The 26,865-nt window shown below is 41.8% G+C and overlaps 1 protein-coding gene across 10 annotated transcripts in view; it reads right to left on the reverse strand.

Moving 5' to 3' along the window:
• The window catches only part of HDAC4 (histone deacetylase 4), a 494,934-nt gene that overhangs the window by 214,926 nt on the left and 253,143 nt on the right, over nt 1-26,865 (reverse strand). For all 10 annotated transcript variants that reach the window (XM_075069863.1, XM_075069860.1, XM_075069862.1 and 7 more), the window contains one exon: nt 5,711-5,861. In XM_075069863.1, coding sequence (XP_074925964.1) covers nt 5,711-5,861 — 151 coding nt within the window. The remainder of the gene's footprint in view (nt 1-5,710; nt 5,862-26,865) is intronic.

Raw genomic sequence — 26,865 nt, forward strand, 5'->3', positions numbered from 1 at the left:
AAGAAAAGGCAGTGTGTCAAAGGCAACTTGTGCTGAGAAGGACTGTGAAGGTCTCTGCAGCAGCAATGGACTTTGAAATTCCATGCCTGGAAGCCCTGGGTTAGCAGCAGATTATGGGGCCAGGCGTGGCTGGCTGGGCGCAGTGCTTAGAACTGGTTCTAGGTCCTATTGATAATGGTGGGAAGGTAGGATGACGAGAGGTAAGGTCCAGCTCTCTGCTGCTGATGCTACTGCTTGTTGTATGGTAAGAACTTACAAGTCAAGAAAATTTAACTTGCTCTACTTTGTTTGCTAAACATTTTCCTTTTGTATGGTTGTTGTGGAAGTTATACTTTTGGTCCAAATGCATCATGACAGCACATTTCAAGTCACATTCGGCAGTTTTGGTATCCTGAGATGAGAAAGAAGGGAGATGCCATTATTACATTAAGTGAAATCTGTTTGTGTTGTCTTTTACAAAATACTACACAGTGTATTTGGTCTCATATTCAGGGGTGGGGGACGGTAGACTTTTCTTGTATCTAGTATTTCCTCCTTATTTTCTAGCTTAGGACAACTGTAGTTGAATTAAGTTTAGCAAAATGTTAGGATGTAAGAAAAATATTTTACGTGTTCTAAAATGTTTAGCTGCACTGATTATACAAACACTATCCCGCCTTTTAAATAAAAGTATTGAAAAATAAAGACGAAGACTGTTTCCATGATTACAACATAACATCCCACGGTTCTAGTCTTTCTTCTGCACTTATCTGAATTTCTTTCAAAAATATTCTTCAGATCCTTTGAGTGTTTTGTAGTCAGTCTGTTTTATTGATTTTTTTTTAAAAAATTTTAAAATAAAAATAAAACAATACACATTTTACAGGAAGAACAGATAGAACAAAGCATATATATCATCATCAATTGATCTGAGCTAACAACAATGGGGAGGGAAGATATAATATTTAGTTTCCACATGGTAAAAGATTATTGTCATTACTTAGGATTTATACTAAAAAAAAAAAAACTAAGAAAAGGGAAAGTATCATCTCACATGGCAGCCAACGGCACACATCCTTGTGGTTAAGCCACAGGATTGATTCTACATGGAAAATCATCTTCACCCACTCATCAGCAGCACCAAACTACCCAATTTCTTACTGGTAAATTCTGACTCTTTTGCTTTAGTCACACCAGCTCATCTAAAATAGCTCTGACCTTAAACAAAAGTGTTTTATTGAGGCATTTACCAAATCTACAGCCTCCTTCACTTTGAATGGGGATTAGATTTACTGCCTACCCTTATAATGAGGGAGCTTATGGTGGGGGAAATCAGACTCTAGGAAAAAAGCAGACAAAACAATCTCCCAGTCCTGGCAGATCCTGAAAGGCATTTTGTTTCTGAAAAAGCCCTTGCATGTCCACCTCACATATCTTATCTGGTCCCCCATTAGTATCCCCTATCCACTCACTCTGCCTCTTCTACCTCTCACTTCCTTTCCTTGTCTCATTTTCCTGATGGAAAATCCCTAGAGAATTTAGAAGACAATGGGAAACTTTTCTAAAGGGTTTTTTAAACCATCACATGCAACTTATTTTTCTCTTTCTTTCTTTTTTTTAAAAACAGTATATTGGTATCTCTATAAGGGTTCACAATTGTATGACCTTTGTAATTCCGTCATGCAGAAAACAGCACTTCCTAGCAACGGGAAGACTCTCCAAATTATTGTCTAGCTCCGGCCACCAAGAAAACATACTACTTTGTTCAATGTTTTTCCAATCAGGTAAGGATGTGGGAAATGGCAGTCTCAGGAGGGTTGGTAATTGGACCCCTTGCATAGCTTAGTCACTAGTTCAAATCTGTAACAGGCTGTCCTGACAGTTACTTGCAAGCTCGTCAGTACCCTATAAGGAATAAGTTGATGAGTCAGTGAAGCTTCTAGTGGACAAATGTTTACACTGTGAAAACTACCTCTACAAACAGCACCCCTGTTGGCTGTCTCAGAGAAGCTGCTGACTGAACGGAGTACCTCAAGTATCCTTTAAGCCAGGGGTAGGCAAACTACAGCCCATGGTACCATCCTGCCCGGTCCTTGAGCTCCTGACCCAGGAAGTTAGCAGCACCCGGCCCCTTCCCTGCTGTCCCTCTGCCCCCACAGCCACAGCTCGCTCGCTCCGCTGCTGGCACAATGTTCTGGGCAGCAGGGCTGTGAGCTCCTGGGGCAGCACAGCTGCAGAGCCCGGCCTGACCCGGTGCTCTGAGCTGTGTGGTGGTGGCGGCAGTGTGGCCTGGCGGTGAAGCTGTTGTGCTGCCAGCCAGTGGTGCTCCAGGCAATGCGGTAAGGGGACAGGGAGTGTGGGGTGGGATAGAGGGCAGGGGAGTTTGGGGTGGTGGTCAGAGGACAGGGGTGTGGATGGTGGTAACAGGGGGTTGAATGGAGGCAGGGGTCCTGCGGGGGGCAGTCAGGAAGGAGAGAAGGTTGAATGGGGTGGCAGGGGTTCCAGAGGCAGTCAGAATCATAGAATATCAAGGTTGGAAGGGACCTCAGTAGATCATCTAGTCCAACTCCCTGCTCAAAGCAGGACTAATCCCCAGACAGATTTTTACCCCAGTTCTCTAAATGGCCCCCTCAAGGACTGAACTCATAACCCTGGGTTTAGGAGGCCAATGCTCAAACCACTGAGCTATCCCTCCCTGCCATAAATTAAAACTTTTGTAGTGATAACTGTAGAATGTCAGGGTTGGAAGGGACCTCAGGAGGTCATCTAGTCCAACCTCCTGCCAAAGCAGGACCAATCCCCAGACAGATTTCTGCCTGAGATCCCTAAATGGCTCCCTCAAGGATTGAACTCACAACCCTGGGTTTAGCAGGCCAATGCTTAAAGCACTGAGCTATCCCTTCCCCCATCTCAGGTCCAGCCTCCTCCGCCACCCAGCCCACCTTTTCCCAGGAATCCGCTTCCCAACCCCAGAGAAGGGGTGGTTGGATGGGGCAGGGGTCCCTTGGGGGCCATCAGGAATGAGAGGAGGGGTTGAATGGGGCAGCAGGGGTCTGGGGGCAGTCAGGGGACAGGGAGAAGAGATGTGTGGATGGGGCAGCGGTCCGGGTGGGGGGCAATCAGGAAACGGAGAGGTTGGATGGGGCAGGAGTCCAGGGGGAAGGGGGGAGCAGATAGGAGGTGGAGGCAAGGCCACAACCCCCATCCCCTAACAGGCCCTCTGTCATAAACAGAGAGTAAAGGGTTAACGTCTCTTTTACCTGTAAAGGGTTACAAACAGTGAACCTGGAACACCTGACCAGAGGACCAATCAGGAGACAAGATACTTTCAAATCTCAGTGGAGGGAAGTCTTTGTTTTGTGTGTTTGTTTGCCCATTGTTCTCTCTGGGTTCTGAGAGCGACCAGACGTACCTACAGGCTCTCTAATTTTCTGTTCAAATAGTAAGTACAAGTAGAAAGGCGGTTTAGTCTTTTTGATTGTTTTCTTTATTTGCAAATGTGTATCTGGCTGGTAGAATTTTAACGTGTGTTTGGCTGGAAGAATTGTATCCCTGTTGCAATTTGTATGTATGCTGGGGGGAGGATTCTCTCTAGTGTCTATAAGCTGAAAGACTCTAACAATTTACCATCTTGATTACAGAGACAACTTTTATGTTTTTCTTTCTTTTATTAAAAACTTTTCTTTTTTTAGAATCTAATTGATTTTTTGGTTATCTTGTGTAAGACCCCCGGGAGGGAGTCTGCACTCACCAGGGAATTGGGGGGAGAAAGGAGAGAAGGGGGGAGGAAAAACCTGATCTCTGTGTTTATCTCTGTCTCTCTCTCCGGGAGAGAGGAGGGGGAGGGGGGAAAGGTGAATTTCCCTTTGTTTTAGATTCACGGAGCTTGAATCTGTATGGCCTCTTGGTGAGGGGAAAGAGGAGGGGGGGAAGGTAACATCCACGAAAGCTCACGCTCCAAAACGTCTGTTAGTCTATAAGGTGCCACAGGATTCTCTGCTGCTTTTACAGATCCAGACTAACACGGCTACCCCTCTGATACTTTCCTTGTGTTAAGATCCAAGGGATCTGGGTCTTGGGGGTCCCCTGGGAAGGTTTTAGCAGGACCAGAGTGTACCAGGCACTGAAAGTCCTGGTTGGTGGCAGCCTATCAAATCTAAGCTAGTAATTAAGCTTAGGGGAATTCATGCTGGTACCCCATCTTTGGACGCTAAGGTTCAAAGTGGGGATTTATACCATGACACCCTCCATACAATTTATGAAACTCGATGTTGCCCTCAAGCCAAAAAATTTGCCTGGTCCTGCTTTAAGCACTAGAGGTGGTCTCTCCAGGGCAGGACTGAGACACATTGGAAGGGGAGTCTGCTTGTGAGATCCATTTTCTGGGGTTAATGGAGTTCAACCTTCAATGCTGCTAACTGAACACCCCTCACATGCTTCAAATTCATGTGCAATAAGGATCAGAATGAGCAACTGAAATGTCTGATGGGGGATTTGTGTGGTCCTAATGCAAATACAAAGTAATGCACTCTTGAAAACAATTCCAACTACATCTACAAAACGAAGGGGGCTAAATGAGCTGTTACTACTCAAGAAAGAGACCATGGAGTCATTGTGGATATTTCTCTGAAACCATCCACTCAGTCTGCAGTGGCAGTTAAAACCGCTAACAGAACGTAGGAACCATTAGTAAAGGGTAGATAAGACAGAAAATATCATAATGCTACTATATAAATCCCTGGTACACCCACACCTTGAATATCTTATGCAGTTCTGGCTCCTTGCCTCAAAAAAGATACATCAGAACTGGAAAAAGTACAGAGAAGGGCAATAAAAATTATTAGTGGTATGGAACAGCTTCCATCTGAGGAGAGAATAAAAAAATGGGACTGTTCAGCGTGGAAAAGACATTGACTAAGAGGAGATGTGATAGAGGTCTATAAAATCATGAGAAGTGTGGAGAAAGTGAGTATTTTCTCCTTCATGTAAAACAAGAAGCAGAAGTCACCCAATGAAATTAATAGGCAGCAGATTTAAAACAAACAAATGGAAGTACTTCACCCAACACTCAGTTAACCTGTGGAAATCATTGCTAGGAGAAGTGAAGGCCAAAAGTGTAATTGGGTTCAAAAAAGAATCAGGAGAGAATCAAACGGAAAATAGGTCCATCAATGGCTATTAGCCAACCTGGTAAGAGATGCAACCCCATGCTATGCATATCCCTAAACATCTGACTGCCAGAAGCTGGACTGGACGACAGAGGATGGAACACTCAGTTTCCCTGTTCTCTTCATTTCCTCTGTCAGAAGACAAGATACTGGGCTAGATGGATCGTAGATCTGACCCACCATGGTCATTCTTATGTGATGATAATTTTACTGCATCTTGTTGCACACTTTTCCTTGGGTACTACCACATACACAAGAGCAAACCATACTGTGTAAGGTATAAAGAAATACTTTCAGAATTAAGATACTTTACTGTACGTATATAAAACACAAAATTGAGGGCTCAGATACAGTTTCATCTTTTCTTTACCCTCAATCCCTTCTCACAGTTAACATGAGAATTTCATGCAACAATTCTCTGTATGCAGAGAACCACGGATGTTTCCTAAGCATTGTAAACTACCTTTGTACAACCACAATGTAAAACAGAGTTACGAGCGCCCATGGCTTCTATTCACCTACTGTAAACTCCGTCACTGAAAAACTATCTTGCTGTTACTTACTTTCTTTTCCTTTCTCTTTGTTTTTTAGCTGTTGTAGTTTCTGTTCTCTATGCTGCTTCTCCAGCTCCTGTTCCTGTCGATGTTGCTCCAACTTTCTCTGGTGCTCCAAGAGTTCCTGCTGATGTTTCATTGCTAGCATTTCCTGTTGCTGCTGTTGAGATGTGAAAGGAAAAAAGAAGTGAATGCACACAGCCTGACCACCCAAAGCCTTCATACCACAATGCACCAAACAGGAACTGTTATAACTTGACGCTGATGTGTTTTAATACATTTAACAAAACAATGAAAGAGCATATCTCCTTGTGCAAATGGTTCTTGCATTAGGATGGGCAGGTCACTCCACTCATCCTCATTCCAAATTTAAGAGAGAGCACATGCTAAGTTATGGCTAACCTCTTTGGGGATGTGGTACGTCTTGTATCTGACTTACCCTCTGTGGCCCTGTGCAGGAGCTGGTTACAGTCAGAGCCCCTGTACTTAGTGAGCACATGGACCTATTGTTTAAATGGCACTAACTTCTCCAAAAGGGGTGGGGCTATGCTCCTCAATCCACAGTTGGTTCTACATGGAAGGACGGACAATGATCAGAGCCACCAGAGCTCCAGAAAGGCATTTTTGTCTAAGCCAGTCTCAAAAGCTCCTGGATTTCCCAATGGTGTGGCATTCATCTGCACCACCATCCACACGAGGCTAAAACAACTGTGCTAACAGACTGGTCAAATTCAGGCACTACAGCAGGTTCTCACTTGTGTCAGGTTGTCACAATCATTTTTAAATATTTCCTTTTGGAATCATGCCCTAAGGATACATGAATCAACATTTCTTAAGGGAGGCTCTAGTATGTTTAGGTAAATCAAACCAACAAACCATTACTGGTACAAAGTTTAGCTTACATCAGTACATACTTCAGTAACATGCACTGACGAAAGCCCAGTTTTGTGCTGGTGCAGCACATCTGCATATGGGTGTGCACATCTACATTACAGGCTTGCACAAGGGTAACCAACATCAATGTAATTGCACTGGTGAAAAAACTGCCTATTTAGTACCGTCTAGCCATTGTGCATTTTAAACTAACACGTGTGCATTTGTAAATATTCTTGATCAACTGAAATGTTTTATAAGAAATTATAACCAAAATAATCACGACTATATTAAGAAAATGTTTTTGAGTTACAAAATGAGACCCTCACAAATTAGTAAAGTGCCAGAATAAAAGTTGTCTGAGCCCAATGAATTCGAACTCATCCTGGCCACACCCCTCAGAGGTAGATAGAGCTTTGACAAAAGAAGAACTGAGATTCAGGGAGATGAAGGCCAAAATCTGCAAAAATCTCCACTAATTTTGGGTTCCCATCTTGAGACACCAAGACCTGATTTTTCAGAGTATTTGATGTTTTTAAATGGCCCTTCACATGTTCAAAGTACTGTACAGATATTACATAATTAATCCTCAACTCCCCTGTGAGGGAGGACGTTAAGTAATATTTAAGTACTGTTGCCCCTTTGACTCAAGTGGTTAGTGAATATCCAGGGCCTTGCCAGGCTGTTTCAATGAGGAGAGAGATGAGATGAGTCAGGTGTATTATTTGGCGCACGCCTGTTTAGTTACAAAGACTGTACACTGTTTTCCCTGCACAGTAGAAACAAACAAGAGCAAGCAGTTTCTTACTCTTGGTTTCCAAGTCTGCCCTTCCAGTCAGGTCTATGCCCAAGGATCTCTGTCTCTGCTCACAACTGCTTTTCATGCCTTCTACTGACGGGCTCCTCTAACACATACACAACTTGCCAAACAATCCCCTAGTCCCTGCATTTGCAAACAGTTCCAGAGACATGTTCAGAGCACACAGTTTTGCCGCCTGAGCCTGGAAGTCTATACCGGATTGAAAGCCTTGCAGCCCGAGCCAGAGCTGGCTGGCATTGTCCAGCTGCGGAGTTTTTTTTAAGCGGTATAGACATATCAGACAGCAAAGCCAGCATTAGCACTGAGGGCCTCCTGAATCCCTGCATTCCATACCACATAGCCTTACTCCAGAGGGTCTGACATCCACAGCTCCCACTGATTTCATTTATCACTGTGAGTGCTTAACACTTCTGAAAATCAGGTGTTTAAATGTAGACAGCTAGAAGATGAGGAACACACAATTACCGACCATTTGTGAAAGTCTGATTTAAGTGATTTGCCCACCATCACATACAGAGTCCCAGCCCAGTGCACCATCTCCTAGGCCAAATGGTATTTTCATGGGACACGGGTACGTCAGCAGTAGGATAAGAATCCATTTAGTATGCTAGCACGCTGGCGTGGGTGAATGCACAGTGCTAATAATGTTCAGTGTTGTAATGGCAAGCCAGGAGCCAGCTGCACCGAGCAAAAAAACAGATGAGAAATGACAGTGTTTAGTAGCAAATAACTTGGTTATATGAGAATGGTTTTCCATGGGGCCACAAAAAGGCACCTTCCTCATAACAGTACTAGTCTCCTGCTAAATTTCAAGTTCCCACTGCAAATCCTGGATATAAGAACTCTTTAAAAAAAGAAGCTCCACCTAAATATATGGGTTATCATCATTCCTACAATGCTTCCAGATTTCATGTGCATCCTATGTGTCGAGATGGAATGTTCCGTGTAGTTCAGTTACGTATATTATTATGCCACAGATTACTCAGAGCACAGGAACACGTTTACTCACTGGCTTGAGTTACCATAATCACATTACGCCCACCTTGCATTCTTTACCTTGGCAGCTTATAAACTAGCAGATTGATTTTAAGTTGGCACTGTTGACTTTTAAAACCCTTAGTAGACCCTGGCGATAGTTGAGACTTCTTCCTTCAGCCTTGACTTAATGGGTATCTGTGCTCAGATACCACCCACTGTCAAAACTTCCCACCACCCTGTCTTAACTGGGAGGGGACTGGGTCAGAGCTGTGGTAGCTGCTAAAGTCTAGATTTCTAACTTGTCTCGGGCTCAAGAAAAAAAAATCTCACTCCATCTCTCCCCAGTTTTGGAAAGTATCTTAATCCTTTTTAAAATCCAAAGATGTTTTGCTTATTTATAAAATATATTTTTGCTGTTGTGGCCCTGTATTTATTGCTTTTTTCCTCCCCTTTTTTTTCGCCATCTGTTTTTATTTGTTAAAGGTTTTGACAGCTATCTTTTGGGGGTTTTAAGTGGTGCCATTAAGATTTTCAGCACAATGAGCTTCTGTAAGGGGCACGTTATAAATGAAGTTATTATAAAATTCTATACAAGCATGTGGAACGAAAGGAGTAACGGCTGCATATGCTGCAATCTAACTGGCTAATTACTCAGAGTTTTAAACATTCCTCGATCGTTTTTTGCTAAAATTTTAAGCATATTAACTACTAAATAATGCAGAACTGCTTACAATTACATTCACTGCAAATACCATAGTCTATTCATAATGTTCTAGTTCAACCCACTTAAACAACTGAGAGCAATTCAGGATTTAACCACATATAAAAATGAAACCTCCAGAAGCCTGTTCTTTTGTTTTTTAATTAACTAGCTGCATTCACTAACACTTTTCTGTTGGGAGAAAAAAATATTACAGACTTACAACAAGTCCACTACATGGTGGCTATAACCTAGCCCCAGAAAGTATGCAAATGAAAAATAAATTTTGCACAATTGGTTTAAAAAGGCTTTTTTTTTTTTTTTAATGAAATCAGGAGCCTTTTTTATTCCCCCCACCTGCAGTCTGCTGGGTTTATCACATTATGTTTCCTGGAATGGCTTAAATACACAGATGTTTTTAGAAGGAACTGTTATTTCATTAACATCTGTAGTGAAATGTAAATGAAGAAAAGAAGTGAAGACAGATTTGTACCGGATTTCTTCTAAAAATTTCATTAAAGATGTGCTGTTTCTGCTAGAGTTCCAACCCACTCTCTAACAAGTATACTCGCTATAGATTATGAATCTTTTCAGAGAAAAATGAAAAAAATCCTGCTTATTGAAGAGAAGAGACAGCATTCTAGATCATGTTGTTAGAATAAAGTGAAATGAGGTCTCCTGCAGACTCTGGCAATAATGACAAATGCAGAACCCACTTTTCTGCTGTGTCTATATTGGGATTTTTCCTACACTGCAAATAGAGACTTCCTTCTTTTCCTACTAGCTGTGTGATAGCACAGAAAGCAGGCATATATTGCCCAGACTAACTATGCATAAGTGTCTTTTGAAATATAATTTTATATATGCAAATAAATATTTAGGTGGATTTGTTACGGTTTGTTAGTTATCCTAGTAAGAACTCTCTCTCATACCTTTATGAAACAGTAGGAGACACTATCACCAAACTGTTACAGGCAAGTCTATCAACTGCAATTCTGCAATGCTCATATGTTAAGTGCACAGTTCTTTTAAAAGTATGTTTTCCTTGCAAAGTAAGAAAAATTAAATATTTGCAAAAAATAAAATTATACGGCAAGGGCAAGCTCCTGCCTTAGGACTAATTCCAGAACATATCATAATTTGAAGAGTGTACTGTAAAAATATGGATACTGTATTAGTAAGAGTGCAGCAGTGAACATCTGAATAAGGGGCTCTTGCCAAAATAAATATTTGTAAATATCTATAACTATAGAGATTCCTTCATATGCTTAATGTCACTGCTTCTACTATTTGCGAAAAACGCACAAATGCTTAACTGTACCTGTAGCTAAAGCCTCTGAGGCTCCACTGGCATATATTAATGCTAAAAAAAAAAATGTATTCAGAAAAATGTAGCGGATTTAATGGCATTTATCATTTTACAGCTAAATGTGAAGACAACAGCACAACAAATGTCAATCATATTTACTAAAATGACTTTTTTTTTAATTCTCCAATTAATTTAGGTTTATTTAGAAAACGGGAGCAAACCACAGCTTTTTAAATAAATACATTCTAAACTTATTTTCTTTTCAACTGTATCAAGTAAAGCAGCTAAAATAGAATCCCTCAGTCATTACAAACAGAGATATTGCTAATTAAAGCTCTCATTGAAATTATTCCCAAAGAAATACAATACAGTCATTGAAACCAAGTGTTACTAAAACTTATATGATAATTAAGACTCAATTTACCACAACAAATGCAACTACATTTCCTAACAAAATGGGGCCAGCCACAGACATAAATGGGCCATCATCATGGTAGGAATTAGGCATGTCCATTGGTGATTCCTCAGAGTTTGAAGGTGATTGCCTTCCATAAAATCCAGGATCCACAGATCTTGTCACAATTGGTGCAGACATTTCCCAGTGGAAGGAGTGGATCTGGATTGTTGAGTTGGGCTCCAGCACGTTCTTTTCTCCTTTTCCACTGTCTCTGGGATCTTTGACAGAAGGTCCTTTTCCATTTAGGTCAGTTGAGGGCTTGGGTTTCCCATGAGTTTAATTGCACTTCTTCATATTGGCTTTGAGGATGACTTTGAAGCACCTTTTTTACCCTCTCCTTGTCCATTGGTCATGGCTCAGTTGTGAGAACATGATCTGCTTTGGGTGTTGATTTTCAGGCATTCGAAGAACATGATTAGCCCAGTGGAGTTAGTGGTGGATGATCATAGCTTCAATGCTGGAGTTTTTGGCTTGGGACAGATCGCTAATGTTGGTGTGTCGGTCGTCCACTTGATTTGGAAGATTTTGCAGAAGCACTGTTGATGGTACCGTTAAAGAACCTTGAGGTGTCTACTGCACATGACCCAGGTTTCAACACCATACAAGAGAGCAGTGATAACAACGACCTGGTACATGAGAAGCTTGGTGTGATTCCTGATATCATGCTCTTCAAAGACACGTTTTCTCAAGTGTCCAAAAGCAGCATTGGTACATCGAAGGTGGTGTTGAATTTCCTCATCAATGTCAGCTTTCTGAGGCAGATAGTCGCTGAGGTAAAGAAAGTGTCTGACATTCTCCAGGGTCCCTTTACTGACCTAAATTACAGGAGTATGATTCTGGTGATTTGGATCCTGTTGTCAGAGTACCTTAGTTTTCTTGGTGTTGATTGTGATGCTGAGTTGGTTGTAGGACTCAGAGAAAGCACTGATTCTTTTTTCGAAGATCTTCTTCTGAGTGGGCACACAGGGCACAGTCGTCCGCATATTGGAGTTCAATGGCTGATTTAGTCTTTGTTTTGGATCGGAGACAACTGAGGTTGAAGAACTTGCCGTCCAATCTGTATTGGACATCAAGTCCGGAGGGGAACTTGTCAGAAATGAGGAATAGGATGACAGAAAAGAAAATGGAAAAAAGGGTTGGAGCAATGAGACAGCCTTGCCTAACTTCTGTCTTGAATAGGAAGGGGTCTATTTCGGATTCATTGCGGATAACTGTCAGATATGTCGTTGAGAAGGAGTCAGAGGACAGCAACAAATTTTGGCGGGTATACAAATGTAATGACAATTCTCCACAGAGTCTCACAATTGATGGAGTCATATGCTTTCGTGAAGTCAATGAAAACCATGTACAGAGGTTGATGTTGCTTGCGGCACTTTTCTTGAAGTTGGTGGGCAGAGAAGATCATGTCAGTGGTACTCAGATCGTCTGAATCCACACTACAATTCTGGGAGCATTTTCTTGCCCAAGGGGAGCAGTCAGCTGAGGAGAATTCTCGCAAGAATCTTTCCGGAGGTGGACAACAGGGTAATTCCTCAATAGTTTCCACAATCTAATTTGTCTCCCTTCTTGAAGATGGTCACAATCATGGCATCTCCAAGATCTGTATGGATTTCTTCTGAATTCCAAAATTTGAGGATTAAGGCGTGAAGCTGATGAGCCTGTTTGCCTCCTCCTCTGAAGATTTCAGTGGGGATTCCATCAGGTCCAGATGCCTTATTGTTCTTCATGTGTTTGATGGCTTTCTTGACCTCAACGAACGTTGGTGGGATTCTGAGGTCATCCTTGATAGGGTGTTGAGGGATTAAGTCAAAGACCAACATTGAAGTCACGATTCAGAAGGTCTTTGAAGTATTCTTTCCAATATGCATTGGTAGATTCATTCTCCCTGAGGAGGTTCGCTCCATCTCTGGATTGGAGTAGGGTTAGCCCTGGGGAACCATAAAAGGCTTTGGTGGTGTTCAAGAGTCCTCGCATGTCATGGGTGTTGGCTCTCCTCTGCTTTGCTCTCCCACTACTACTTCTTCATTTCACAGGTTTTCCTTTGAACTTCAGCTCTGAGCTGATGGTGGAAGTATTGCTTCTGCTTGGAACTGATATTCTGCCAACCACAAAAGGCCTTGTGCTTATGGTCGATCAGGTCTTGGATTTCCTCATAGTTCTCATCAAACCAGTCTCGGTGCTTCTTGGTTGAGAAGCCCAGTATTCCTTCACATGCAGTGTGAGCAGCAAATCTGAGTGCTTTCCAGTGATCTTTGGGGCTCTCCAACTCAGTTTGATGTTCATCAGTTTCTTGGGGAGGCACTGCTGGAAATGGTCAAGTTTAGTTGGTCTTTAAGACTCTCGGCACTGATCTTCCATCTAGCTGATTTCTTCCGTGTTTGTCATTTTGGTGTGAATTTGATGAAAGTGATACAGCAGATAAGGCAATGTTCCTCAGTCATCACTTTGGTGATGTACATGTCTTCACAATCACGGACAATGACATAGTCAATCAGATGCCAATGCTTATATCACGTTTCCACAATGTCTTCTACTTATTCTTTTGGTGGAAACATGTTGTGTGACAATTAGGTCATATTCCGCGCATTTGGTCAGGAGAATTCTGTTGAAATTGATCTTGCCCACTCTTTCCTTTCTGATTGTGCCATTCCAAACAGCGTTAAAATTACCAAGCAGTATGAGATTCTCCTCTTCGGGGTTGGTGGAAAGAATTTGGACAAAGTTGGCGCAAAATCCTTCTTTGGTTTCATCACCACCGTCCAGGGATGGAGTGTATGTACTGATGAGTTGCATGTTGATTTTGGCAAATTTAACATGGAGGGTCACAATGCTAACTGGTAATTCCAAGAGCTGGTTGACTATTTCATTTTTGACAGCAAAACCAACACTGTAGATTTGTCATTCATTGTCATGTGCTACTTTCCAGAAAAAAGCACCACCTTGTTCCTTGAGCTTTCCTTCTCCTGCATGTCAGGTCTCACTCAGTGCAGCAATGTCGATGTCATGCCTTCTGAATTCTCTGGCCACAGTCGCTGTTCTTTGCTCTGGCTAGTTATTTTTGGGTTGTCCATCAGGATTCAAACATTCCAGGGTCCAAATTTCATTGTTCAGTTTTGACCACAGTAAGGTGATCCCTCTGGACATTTTTATCCAGTCTGGGGGAGACAAGGCCGACTGTGTTTAGGGCACCTTTTCTAGCCCTCTCCCATATGAGGTGAGCAGTCTGGATCCTAAAAGGGGCTGCTCAGTGGTGGTTGTTGCTGCCAAGTTGCAGTCCTGCCTCTGTCCAAATGCACAAGTAACCATCTGACAGCCGCTGCCTACATGTCGGTCTGTGACCAGGAGCTTCTGGTAATAACTGTCTTGCTGTACCTACCCTTCCCCCAGCCACAAAAAACAACCCAGAGCTAGCTCCCTCCTACTCACAATTCTAGGGAAGTTTCCTCCCTCCCAAGATATTTATAACCTCCTATTTACAACCTTTCCCCTTGACAGCTTTCTGAAAGGTGCTTTAATTTTTTGTTTTCTAAAATTTGGTCAAACTGGGTAAAATTTTCAAAAGCAGCATCCCCTCCTCTTCCTTTCCTGATGGCAGATAGTACAAAATGGTGGAAAACCGTCATCATCCCGTGAGTGCTCCTGGCTGGCCTCGGTGAGGTTGGCCGGGGGCGCCTGAGTAAAAATGGGAATGACTTCCTGTCATTCCTGACAGACGGTAAAAAATGCTGGGTAACCGTCCTCATCATAGCAGCTGGAGCCTGAGCTCCATCAGCTGCGCCCCCCCCTCCCCCCCCCGCATTTCATGTCTAAAGAAAAGATTCTGTACTCCCTGGACTATCATAGCAGCTGGAGGCTGCCTTCCCCTCATTTTATCTCGCTAAAAAGTCAGTGTTTCTTATTCCTGCATTCTTTATTACTTCATCACACAAATGGGGGGACATTGCAACGGTAGCCCAGGAGGGTTGGGGGAGGAGGGAAGCAACGGGTGGGGTTGTTGCAGGGGCACCCCCTAGAATGGCATGCAGCTCATCATTTCTGCGGGATCTCTGGGGCTCTGACCCGGAGCGGCTGTGCTCTCTGGCTCTCTAGTAGACTTGCCCCATATTCTAGGCAGGACTGACTCTATTTTTAGACAAAACATAAAGAAGGGAATGACCCGGGGAGTCATTCCCATTTTTGTCCATGCACCCCCGACCGACCTCAGCGAGGCCAGCCAGGAGCACCCATGACAGCAGCAGATGGTACAAAATGATTGATAACCGTCATCGCCACTTTCCAATTGCAAACGGTACAAAATGATTGATAACTTATCTCATCGCCAATTTACAATGGCAGACTGTGGAACAGGGATGGTAACCATCACTGCTACCTTGCAAAGGCAAATGAATGCTGCTGTGTAGCACTGCAGTACCGCGTCTGTCAGCGGCATCCAGTACACATATGGTGACAGTGACAAAAGGCAAAACAGGCTCCATGGTTGCCATGCTATGGCGTTTGCCAGAGCAATCCAGGGAAAAAGGGCGCAAAATGATTGTCTGCCGTTGCTTTCACGGAGGAAGGATTGAATGACGACATTTACCCAGAATCACCCGCGACACTGTTTTTGCCCCATCATGCATTGGGATCTCCACCCAGAATTCCAATGGGCGGGGAAGACCGCGGGAACTATGGGATAGCTACAGGATAGCTACCCACAGTGCAACGCTCCAGAAATCGATGCTAGCCTCGGTACATGCACGCACACCACCGAATTAATGTGCTTAGTGTGGCCGCGTGCACTCGACTTTATATAATCTGTTTTACAAAACCGGTTTATGTAAAATCGGAATAATCCCATAGTGTAGACGTACCCTTAGTGAGAGATGATCTCTAGGGACACCTGGAGCAACACAGATCAGCGGATTACTGGAAACTGTCCACTTTCTTTATAGCCTTCCATGTCACTGTACTGAGCGGGAAGTGAAAGGCAAAGGAGAAAATACACTCTTGTGAAAAGGCATCCTTAGCTTCTGCTCATGACTTAGAATTCTTGCTACAATACAGAGTAATGTGTTGTTCGCATCAAAAAAGGAAGCCCATGGATGGAATGCCCTACCCTGAGATAATCGGCCAGAACCCTTTTCTTCCTTTTCAGTTCCTTTTCCTGGAAAGATCTGTGACCTGCTCAGCCAGTCCACCTGTCAACAGAATATCTGGTACAGATTACAAGTCTAGATGAATCAGAGTTTGGTCTCTACCCAAGTGCATAGTTTAAAAGAAGTTATAAAAAATAAAAAGAATCATTATGTTTAAGCACCAACATGCCTGGTGCTTTAAAAGACAATAATATATTTATAAAGAGTCCCTTCCCCCAGGAACTTACAGTCTAAACAAGCTACGAGTCAGCAGATATGTGAAAATGGGTGCTTTTGTAAGTTATATAACTTGTCCTCTCATCTGAAGGTTTTTGTTTGTTTGTTTTTTTTGGAAATCACTCTTTAGCAGGATATTTATCTGCTTGTGTTAACCACATGCAAAATATTCTGTGAAAATTCTATAGATTTTTGGCTGAATACATGTATCCAAAAACTTTAAGCTCAGAACCTAAAAGAATTAAAATTGTAAAAATGAAACTTTGCAAAACAACAAACTATATTGATTAAGGGGGAACTATTTGTACACAGGGTGATTTCTAAGTGGAAGTTTTATTTTGTTTTGTTTTTTTAAGGATTTCAGCATTGCCTATTAGCTGCTTTGACTTCTTATTTCAAGTTTCCACTTTCTTGTTTACTGAATGGTCAAGCTATAAGCTCTGATTTCAGGAACCTTTCTGATGACTCTTCTACTACATGTTTTAATTTAATTTTAGGGTGGATCTCTTCAAGGGCACAGGATGCTAGATTGAGGTAATTGGCTGAACTGGCAGAAAGAGCAAGTGTTATGAATGTGAGAGGTTTTCAGAGAGAGACACGCAGACACAAGCAGTAAAGGTTCCCAAAAAAGTAGACTGAAGATACAGTGCAGAAGAACACAGTTTTTTCACCTTCTGTGATGGAGTAATACCAGAACGTATATTCACTGTGCTTCTCATAGCAGACAGGCAGTAGGCAGCCAACCTGGCACTAGGACTCTCTGCACCCAGCCCTTCTTCTCTCCAGCAGGAAACCACTCTATCCCAGTTGAGAGCTTCCAGAGCTGGAGAATAAATTTGCTTAGACTGCCCCACATTTGTCTAGCTAGTTATTGTGCCTGAGTCCATTCATCCAGGGGAAAACCTTCAGTTACAGTACAAGTTGGTGTAACCATATCACCAAGACCAATTAGCAAGTAAGATAAATGGTTTTCTTCTGCAATATGGCAATCTTCAGTATACAGAATGAGTCTGACTAGCAGTGATAATACTCAGGAGGAAAAGGAGAACTAGAGGTAAAAGCTCAGAGGCTCTGCATAGGTAAAAAAAGAGGAACTAGGGAATATAGAGGATGTGAGTGAGAAGAGACTGCTCGGAACCCCCTTCTAGGGCTGCTGGGTTACGATGGCTCTTAAGAACTCCTTACCAAAAACTGTGTCAACTGACCAGCAGATCTAACTGGTTGTGTCCAGAGGAAGTGTGAACTGAGCGCCAAGTGGCTGCCCAACAAAGTGGAGATGCCCACTTGTCAGCTTACACATTAAACCACCATTGGATAGCAGACCTAGAGGTATAGGAGGCACAGATATTGAGACCTAAATGATTTTTTTTCTCATCATGCCCATCCATCTTCTGACAAAGGTCTCTAGAGAGTGACACTGGCATCCAGAGGCAGGTCTGAGGGCTTGGAATGATCAATCCACTGTGGAGTGGGCCAGCCAAACATTATGGAAGGCAGGATCTAGCATGCAGATTCTGTGGAGGTGCTGGGGAAGAGCTGATGGGGCCAAACACCACATCTTGACCCTAGTGGAGGAAGGAAAGATGCAATTGGGAGCATCCTGCTGGTTTGATGAGCCCCGCTGGGGGGGGGGGGGTGGGGGGAGAAGTGAGTCTGGCAATGCTTACCATGTCCTCCAGCACTATGGTGACCGAGTATGGCATATAAGAAGTTAGGTAGGCTTCATAGCAGAATCAGATAGTTTTGTGAGGTGGGAGACTCCTCAGAAGCATTCTTTTGGGGCTTTCAAAAAAGTGAAAAGGAAAGAGCTGAAGAAGAGGAAATATATCATTTACTACCCTGGGAAAAGTGAAAAGGACCCCAAAGACAATGGAGGAGATGGCCAGAGAGACCCAGTGGTGAGAGAGCAAGAAATACCCTTGTTTGGCTGTTTCTTGGACACAGAGGAAAAGGAGTCTTCCAGAGGGGAGAAGATGCTAAAAGTGAATGTCTGGTTGATATATGCTATGGTCTCTAAGTAGAACCTCTCTGTGGTAAACGTCTGTCCCAAATCTGGACCTTAGTGTCCAAAATCAGGGTGCTTACTATGATTCCCCCAAGCTTGTACCAGCTTGGATCTTATCTCGCTGCCACCAGATAGGATTCTGGCTCCTACAGCCCGGGTTCCCCAAATATTCCTTGGGGGGACCCCCTCTCTGGCCTCCCCAACTTCCCTGGAAAGACCCCAGGCTCCTAAGTATGAGTCTTACCGGTAAGGAATTATCTCCCCTCCCTTCCCCCTCTCTCTCAGTCGTTCCGCTCTGAGCAACCTGAGGGAATTGATGCAATCTCTTTACATCACAATACCGAGAAACTGCCTCCTCTTCTCCAAAGAGACAGCCCTCCAACACAGGGAAACAGAACTAATCTTACCTCTATTCCCTGTAACTTTCCCCGTAGCTTGTTCCCGCCCTGGGACAATAGGAAAGTAAACCACGAGCCTGGGCTCCCCTCCCCCAGCGCTGTCACACAGAGGTAGACAGAGCTCCGGCACAGAAATTTCTCTTCCCTTTGCCTCACTAGGAAAAGAAACTCCCACAAGTTTTAAAAAGAAAACTTTATATAAAAAAGAAAGAACTTACATATACTAAACACTGCATTAAGAAATTCAATACAGGGATGTGCTTATAAGAAAATAGGAATAAACAGTCTGATTTAAAAGATAGCCCAATTAAACCAGTCCAGCAAAATCAACACACTGTAATTACAAACCAAAGACACATAACAGCTTATTGCTTTGGTTCCTTTGTACTCACACTTGATAGTAGAATATTTGAAAGAAGATGGAGTTAGAAGAAAAGCTTGTTTACTCACAGCCGAGGAAAACAAAAAGACCCCGAGTTTCCAGTTCCCTCCCAGACTTTAAAAAAAATCCAGGTCTCTGATTGGTCCTCTGGTCAAGTGTTTGGTTCCCCCTTTGTTCACCCTTTACAGGTAAAAGAAAATTAACCCTTACCTATCTACTTATGACACCCTCATCCAATGAGAAAAGAGCCCAAGGAGAGATCGGATCTCTCCTGCGTCCATAAAGCTCAGATTAGTCCGCCTGTGCCTTATTCTTCCAATACCCAGCGCTGGCAAATGAACTGCTGAAGCATGATGAAAACAACCATTTCAGCTCTGCTTCTGCCTCCTCTTGACCTGGCTGCAGCATCAGTGTACAAGGCGGTGGTCAGGAGGAGGAGGAAGTAGTGCTGTTCTTTGCAGATGTCTGTGATGAAGACATTTGACCTACTTTTGGAACATATTTGAAGAAAATTTTGTGCATCAAAAATGAATTTAAATGTTTTATGTGAATATTCACTATAATTTGAATGTTCACTGATGCACATATCAGGTGCATTAATTTAAAGGTAACATACTGCACCATTACAAACTGAATAAATTCATTTGTTTTACAGACTGATCACATTTCAAACAAGAAAAGTAAACGTAGAAAATTCTCATGTAACATTATTTTTGACATTTTAACAAGTCAGGTTATTCAAAATTATGGTTTCTATTCAAATGCTAACTCTGTTCCCTTTCGTAACTTTTGTAAGCAGATTGCAAAGTTGCTATGGGACCCATAAGTTTGAATTTATTGAATTCTGTGCATGTCAAGTTTCAACAATAGCATTTCATTAATGGATTTTTTGTTTTGCTTTCTTTTTGTTTATTTTCCAGTGGCGGCATTTTTTATTTCCTTTCAGTTAATATATTTAAAATTTATTTCATAAAGTTAAGAAATCAGATACAAGATTTGAGTTGAATATTCACGAGAATTGCAACGTACTCTTTTTCTAATGTTCCTTATTCTAAAATCCCAGTACACATGAAGAGATACCAATATATACATATTATATACAATATAAACATAACGCATAATGTTCAGATTTGGATGGGAGACAAGTTGATGCTATAAAGACCAAACACTCCATAAGTCACGCTATGACTGACACAAAACACAAGGAAAATGCAAATATGTTTTGGGTAAAGTAGCGTTTCTATCTCTTATTAACTGACTAGTGAACTGCCTTCTCTACATATTTTCTAGATAGTCTTGTGAATACTTGCAAAGAAACACCATTCTAGCCTCAAATAGCACCGGGTAGCAAACGAAAAACAATGCTGAAACAGAAATTTCATAGAATCATAGAATATCAGGGTTGGAAGGGACCTCAGGAGGTCATCTAGTCCAACCCCCTGCTCAAAGCAGGACCAATCCCCAACTAAATCATCCCCATCCCAGCCATGTCAAACCTGACCTTAAAAACTTCTAAGGAAGGAAGATTCCACCACCTCCCCTAGGGAACCCATTCCAGTGCCCCCACTGCAACCTGAGACATTAAGCTCCTTGTTCTGTCATCAGGTACCACTGAGAGAACAGTCTAGATCCATCCTCTTGGAATCCCCTTTTCAGGTAGTTGAAAGCAGCTATCCAATCCCCTCTCATTCTTCTCTTCTGCAGACTAAACAATCTCAGTTCCCTTAGCCTCTCCTCACAAGTCATGTGCTCCAGCTCCCTAATCATTTATTTTGGGCAAGGAGGACGCACAAGGAAAAACTTGAGGCATCCGAGATATCATGTGCAAGCTGAAAGTTCTGATTTCCTCTTTGTATTATAAATCAGACATGTCTGCAAAATCTGAAATTTAATATTCTGGAAAAAAATTGGGAGCCAAAACTTCACAGATTAATGACCTCTAATTTACACAGTGTGCAATAGTAACATGAGCTGTAGCAGCAGGTATCTGAGAATTGGTCAAGATATCATGGCATGATCACCAGTAACTACACTGAGTACCATTACGTTGTTTTATGATATTGGATTTTATTCAGACATCAGTTCATGTTATTACTATGCACAGCTTATTGACCTTCCTATCTGAAAGCAGCAACACATCTTTGGGAGGTAAAAATAGAGCCTGCTCTGTCAGTATTAGTCTTGTTTGATGTCTGTAAGTAAAAGGTTTTGGCCTTTGGGGACATGGGAAATTACCCTTTCCCTGAAAAAGAAAGTGCCCTGGGCCTGCAAAGGTTTACTCCCATGTTTAACTTTACTTATTGTGAATAGTCCCATTGTTACTCACCAGGCATAAAGAAAGAGACCTGAGTAAGTTTTTGCATGATCAGGGCTTAAGTCTTTAAAATGGTTTAAAAATACTGGACTCAGTTGCTTTTAACAGAAAAAACAATGGAGACCCCAGAAACAGAAAAAGCAGGACGCTAAAATTACTGTAACCTCCACCCCTCCACCGGGCATGTGGTAACCCATTTAAATATTAACAAGGCACAAAACATGGAGTCTGCTATAGCCCACCACTAAACCTCCAGGTGCAACTTTTTAGACCAATAATATTGTCATCACAAGATGCATTGCCCACTATTGCACACCTGTAAGATTACTACATTTTGTTAGGTCTAACCTTCAAACTATGAACTCTGCTGTGCACATGACCAAATGAAAATGTAAAGAGAATGGCTAGAGGGCAGTTATCAACTCAAGTTAACAGTTCTGAACGCTGTAGGAGATATAGAAACCTGCTTTGTGAGATTCCTAAAATGGTCCCTAGATCTCTCTCTTCACATCTCTTCTTATCGTTAAGTTTGTAGTTACTCTAGTGGATATTAGCATTATAGAATTTCCAAATATATGTAGGTGGTCCTATATATTCACTAAATTCACGGATGTATGCCTTCATGACATTACGGGAAAAGAACATGCTCTACATGGCTAACACGCTATTCATCAATTATTTTGGCTTTTCCTTTTTACAAAAACAGAATACAAGTGATCAGCCTGACAGCACTAAACATGAAAGTCCTCCATTCATGAAATAGGTACAAATAAGAATAGCAGCAGTGCTAGCAGTTCTACGTGATCAGGAACACCTCTTGGAAAAGAGAACAGCTCAGTTTCACTAGCCATTGAATAATTTGGATGTTCAGAAGGATACCAAATAATGGCAGTTATGGTGCTGGTTTTATTATGTGAACACTTTTCTATTAGTAAAGTAACAGGCCACCACCACATTTCACAGAGGCCACTAAAAAGCCATAAGAGTATACTAACTTTTAGTATAAATTAATTCAATAGACTCTCTTGTATGCACAGAGTAGAAAAGTACCCATGTGTGTGAAAGACTGTAGGGAAAAACCATTAACAATATGAGACTAAACAATTGAAACTTTCATCACAACATGTACACAAAAGAAGGCAAAGTTATATGCAATTTCCTGACTTGTAGATGTTTACCTGTCTCTCTCCCATAACATCTTCTGTCCCACCATTAAAACAACAGTTTTGTGCATTTCATCTAGTGCTAATGGAAGAGCCAGTCTAACAGCACCTGAAGGCAAAGTCCTCATCATACCCAAAAACCAAATACAGTGCAGCATAGACAGTGACTGTGCAAGCTTCCTGATACTGTGATACCAAAATGTCTGAACCCTGACCTGGAGAGCCCAGCTGTATGGGAGAAAGGATAAGAGAAACAGTGTCCATTCAGTCCTCTGGTAAACCCACCAATAAATACATAAGTTAGTGCTAAATGTGGTGGGTTTTGTAGCATAAACACCTGTGTCCTAAAACCAGACAGACTCCCTCAATCATGTCACTTAGGGCATTGATTAAAATGTAAATGGCAACACCTTCGGGTCACTATCAATCAAGTTTGGATTGGAATTGGTGACTGAAAAGCTCAGCACCAAGTCCTTCATAGACAAAGTCTCAACAAAATTTCCACTGGAGTTAGTGGAAAGACACTGATTTCATGGAGAGCTGGACTGGGCCCCAAGTCCCCATTCAAATTCCTGTTATTCTTATGGTTTGGTTGTTTGTGTTTAGTGAAGTAGATTAGTGAGGACTACAAATGTTGTTACACTGCTCGCAAAGCATGTTTATGTGGATAATCCATCTCCTTAATGTATCCATTTACCATCACTTTACACATACAAACATTTCTCTCTGCAGCAAGTCCTCAGCAGCCTCAAGAGCCATCAGTAGAGAACAGTCTTTAACTTGCTTTCTTGAACTGCTTTCAGATGTCAAGTTTTAGCAATTTGTGAAGCTTCATGGTAGTTGTGAAAGACAGTTTTCTATATTTCCATATGGTGTGAAGCCTTCATAAAGCTGAGTTTATTTTCTCTAAACATGTTTGGATTTTCTCATTACTCTGTGTATGCAGTGATCTTGCTTTCCTAGTAAGCAGAACTCCTTAACGGCAGCCATTCTACCTTCCTACCACAAATATTATTTCTTTCAGATTCTAGTCCTCTAGTTTTCATGATCTTTGTACTGGCTGGACTTATGCACAGACCAATTCTTCCAGAGAGCTGAGACTAAATACTTTAAAAGCAATCAGCTGCTGCCACTGTTTTGTATTAAAGCAACAATTGTCAGCTGTGGGGGAGGAAGGAAGGGGTCATGAATATATCCAGGAGGTTTCACAACCACACTCCTTTCCTTTATGACTGGATCAGAGGATGGGCCTGAGACTCTTAGGCTGTAACATGAAGTCATGTTCTGGAAAAGTTTGAGTGTTGAGACTTAAAGGGGCACTGTCAATTTAAAAATGAAAAGAAAAAAAATTACTTCTATAATACTTTTAAAAACCAATTCTTGTTTAAAACAAAACCTAAAATTACTATAAAGTGATTTATTAGAGACAAAAAGATCTCCTCCCCCCAGTTTGTTCAGGCTGTATTTTTAACAGCATTTTGTGTATAGTCCATGTCTCTCTCTCTTCTAGTGTCAGTCATTTTTTCCCGTTTTGTGCAGGTCTTTCACATAGCAATAGCAGAGAGAAACACACATGACAAAAAATGGAAAATGCGACTGCCAAACTGCAGAAATTGACAGGAGGGGACTCAGGGACTACTTTTTGAAATGACTAGAACTCAAGTTAACATGTCCTTTTAAATATTTACAGAACTATTTGCTGTAAATTTATAGTAATGGGACTGTATATATTTCTTTTAAAAGACAAGGTAGCCTCCAATTTTCAAGTTATAAAAAGCTGTATAAAATGTATTTAGTTCTCTAGGTATATCCATATATACCTACATAATATTTACTATGGTTAATGTTTAGCCATTCAGTATCTGTTGGCACTGAACCTACTCACCAGCTACAAGGGCAATAGTGCAAAGCTATTTTAAGTTGCATTACTTGCCAATACAAACATGTAATGCAATATCTATTATTTCTGTACTACTGTAATTGTACACTCTGCTTTGCAGTATCCAAAATATGGTAAGCAAAATTCTTGCCTGCAAAGGTTTGTAATAATCTAAGGCAGGGGTGGCCAACCTGAGCCTGAGAAGGAGGCAGAATTTACCAATGTACATTGCCAAAGAGTCACAGTAGTACATCAGCAGCCCCGCATCAACTCCCCCCCACCCCGCTCCCAACACCTCCCACCCACCAGCAGCCTTGCTGATCACTGCCTCTCCACCTCTCCTCTCCCCTCCCCTCTCCTCCCAATTAGCTGTTTCATGGTGTACAGGAGGCTTGGGTGGGGGGGGGGGAGGAGGAGCAAGGTCAGGGGAGGGAGCAGGGCCTGTGGCAGAGCCAGGGGTTGAGCAGTGAACACCCCCCGGCCTGTAGCTCCAGCCCCGGAGTCGGTGCCTATACAAGGTGCTGCATATTAACTTCTGAAGAACTGCATGTGGCTCCGGAGCCACAGGTTGGCCACCCCTGATCGAAGGCATAACTAGATAAAATACAGCAGAGAGGCATGTGGATATTATTCCCCATATACCCAAAGTGACATATAAGCAGTAAGTATACATATGCATTCACTCACTAATACGCCTGTCATTTAATTTAATGGAAAAGCACAGGAGAGCTAAATTCATAAATTGTAGATATTTATGTCACAAATATCATACAGGAAAGCAGAAGTCTTTTCCCCTCCCCCCAAAAGATAGTGTCCTAACACACCCACAGGGTACAATAGAACGAATAATACTGGAGACCTTGATCATTTCTGGGGAATTCATGACCAGCTAGGACGACGTAATCCAGCCCATTGTTATTCTCAGGACAGCCATAGCTCAGTAGTTATTACTTACAGAAAATAAAATTACATGAAATACTAAAATGTACTTCTGAATATAGTCAACTTGAAAACTGGAAAGAAAACCTCAAAAGTAGATTCAAAGCCATGATTATCTCCTCCCTGCACAGAAAGATATGAAACATAATTTCATGGATTTCTGCCTGTCCGTATTGCAATAATATTTAAACATTTGTCCATTTATATTTAATAATATTTAAACATTTGTCCATTCAAAATGAGCGTTTTTCCCTAAAATATTTCAAAGTTTTCATTGCCTGAGTAAATCAACGCTTAGTTATTTTTAAAAAGTGTATTTTGTACCTGCATCTGGCATAATAGTCAAAAAATAAAACAAAACTAATTAGTTGCCCAGCCTTCTAGAACAGAAGGTCTTTTCAGTCTATCTGATTATATTTTTATTGAAAACTTCCTATCTGCATAATTATATATCAATCAAATAAGTGCTTTTTCTATCAATCCATAGGATGTGTCACCATAATGTTTAACATGCACAGTTTTTCTGGTAATATTTCTGAATTTCCTGCAATAGATTGGTAGTGTTTGCTTTAAATACTGAATCCAATTAGTAGCTGTTGATCCTGCTGGCACAGGGTTAAGTGGGCTTTGCTGATATAGCCAGACAGGCAACTTATTACCCCACTACAATGTAAGAAAACCCATTATTGTGACACAGGTGGGCCCTGGAGTTTTTATAGCATGGGAGGGGGGCGGCTCATGTCAAGGTTCCTTCCCCACTCTGAACTTTAGGGTACAGATGTGGGGACCAGCATGGACACTTCTAAGCTTAATTACTAGCTTATATCTGGTATCACTGCCACCATCCAAAATTTTCAGTGTCTGGATCACTCCCTGTCCCCCCAAAACCTTCCCCTCCCTGGGTAGCCTTGAAGGACTTCACCAATTCCCTGGTGAACACAGATCCAAACCCCTTGGATCTTAAAACAAGGAAAAACCTATCAGGTATTAAGAAAAAAGGCTTTTAATTAAAGAAAAGGAAGGTAAAAGAAAACCCTCTGGGAGAGATTAGCATACCAGCTATTCTCACAGACAACAGATTTCAAACACAGAGGATTTTCTCCTGGGCACAAATTTAGTTACACAAATAAAAAAAAAAAATACCCAAATACCCAATTTGATTCTACCTCTAATTGCATAAGACAGGTTACAAAGAAATAACATAAACCTTTGATTCCTGTTCAAAAATTACTACTCTGATAAGAGGCTGGTTCCTTAGATCTTTTCACTCCGGCTGAAACTGAAACTCTAAAAAGGAAAAACTTCCCTGCTTCCTTTTGAAAACTCTTGTTCCCCCATTGGTCCCTCTGGTCAGGTGTTAGCTAGGCTAGGTGAACTTTTTAACCCTTTACAGGTAAAAAGAGGCATTAACCCTTAACCATCTGTTTATGACAGCTCAGAAAGAAATAGATTGAGAGCCCCTGCACTAATAGACCCTAAAAGTCATGAAAGACCAAAGTTAAGTGTGAACATGCAACCCTTTCTTACTGTTTCTGCTTCTGTTTGTGGTCTCTTCAAACCCTCCACCTCTGTGCAGTTAGAAACATAACACGTAAG

The sequence above is a fragment of the Chelonoidis abingdonii genome, chromosome 10 (assembly GCF_003597395.2).
Source record: "Chelonoidis abingdonii isolate Lonesome George chromosome 10, CheloAbing_2.0, whole genome shotgun sequence".
NCBI classification, from domain to species: Eukaryota; Metazoa; Chordata; order Testudines; family Testudinidae; genus Chelonoidis; species Chelonoidis abingdonii.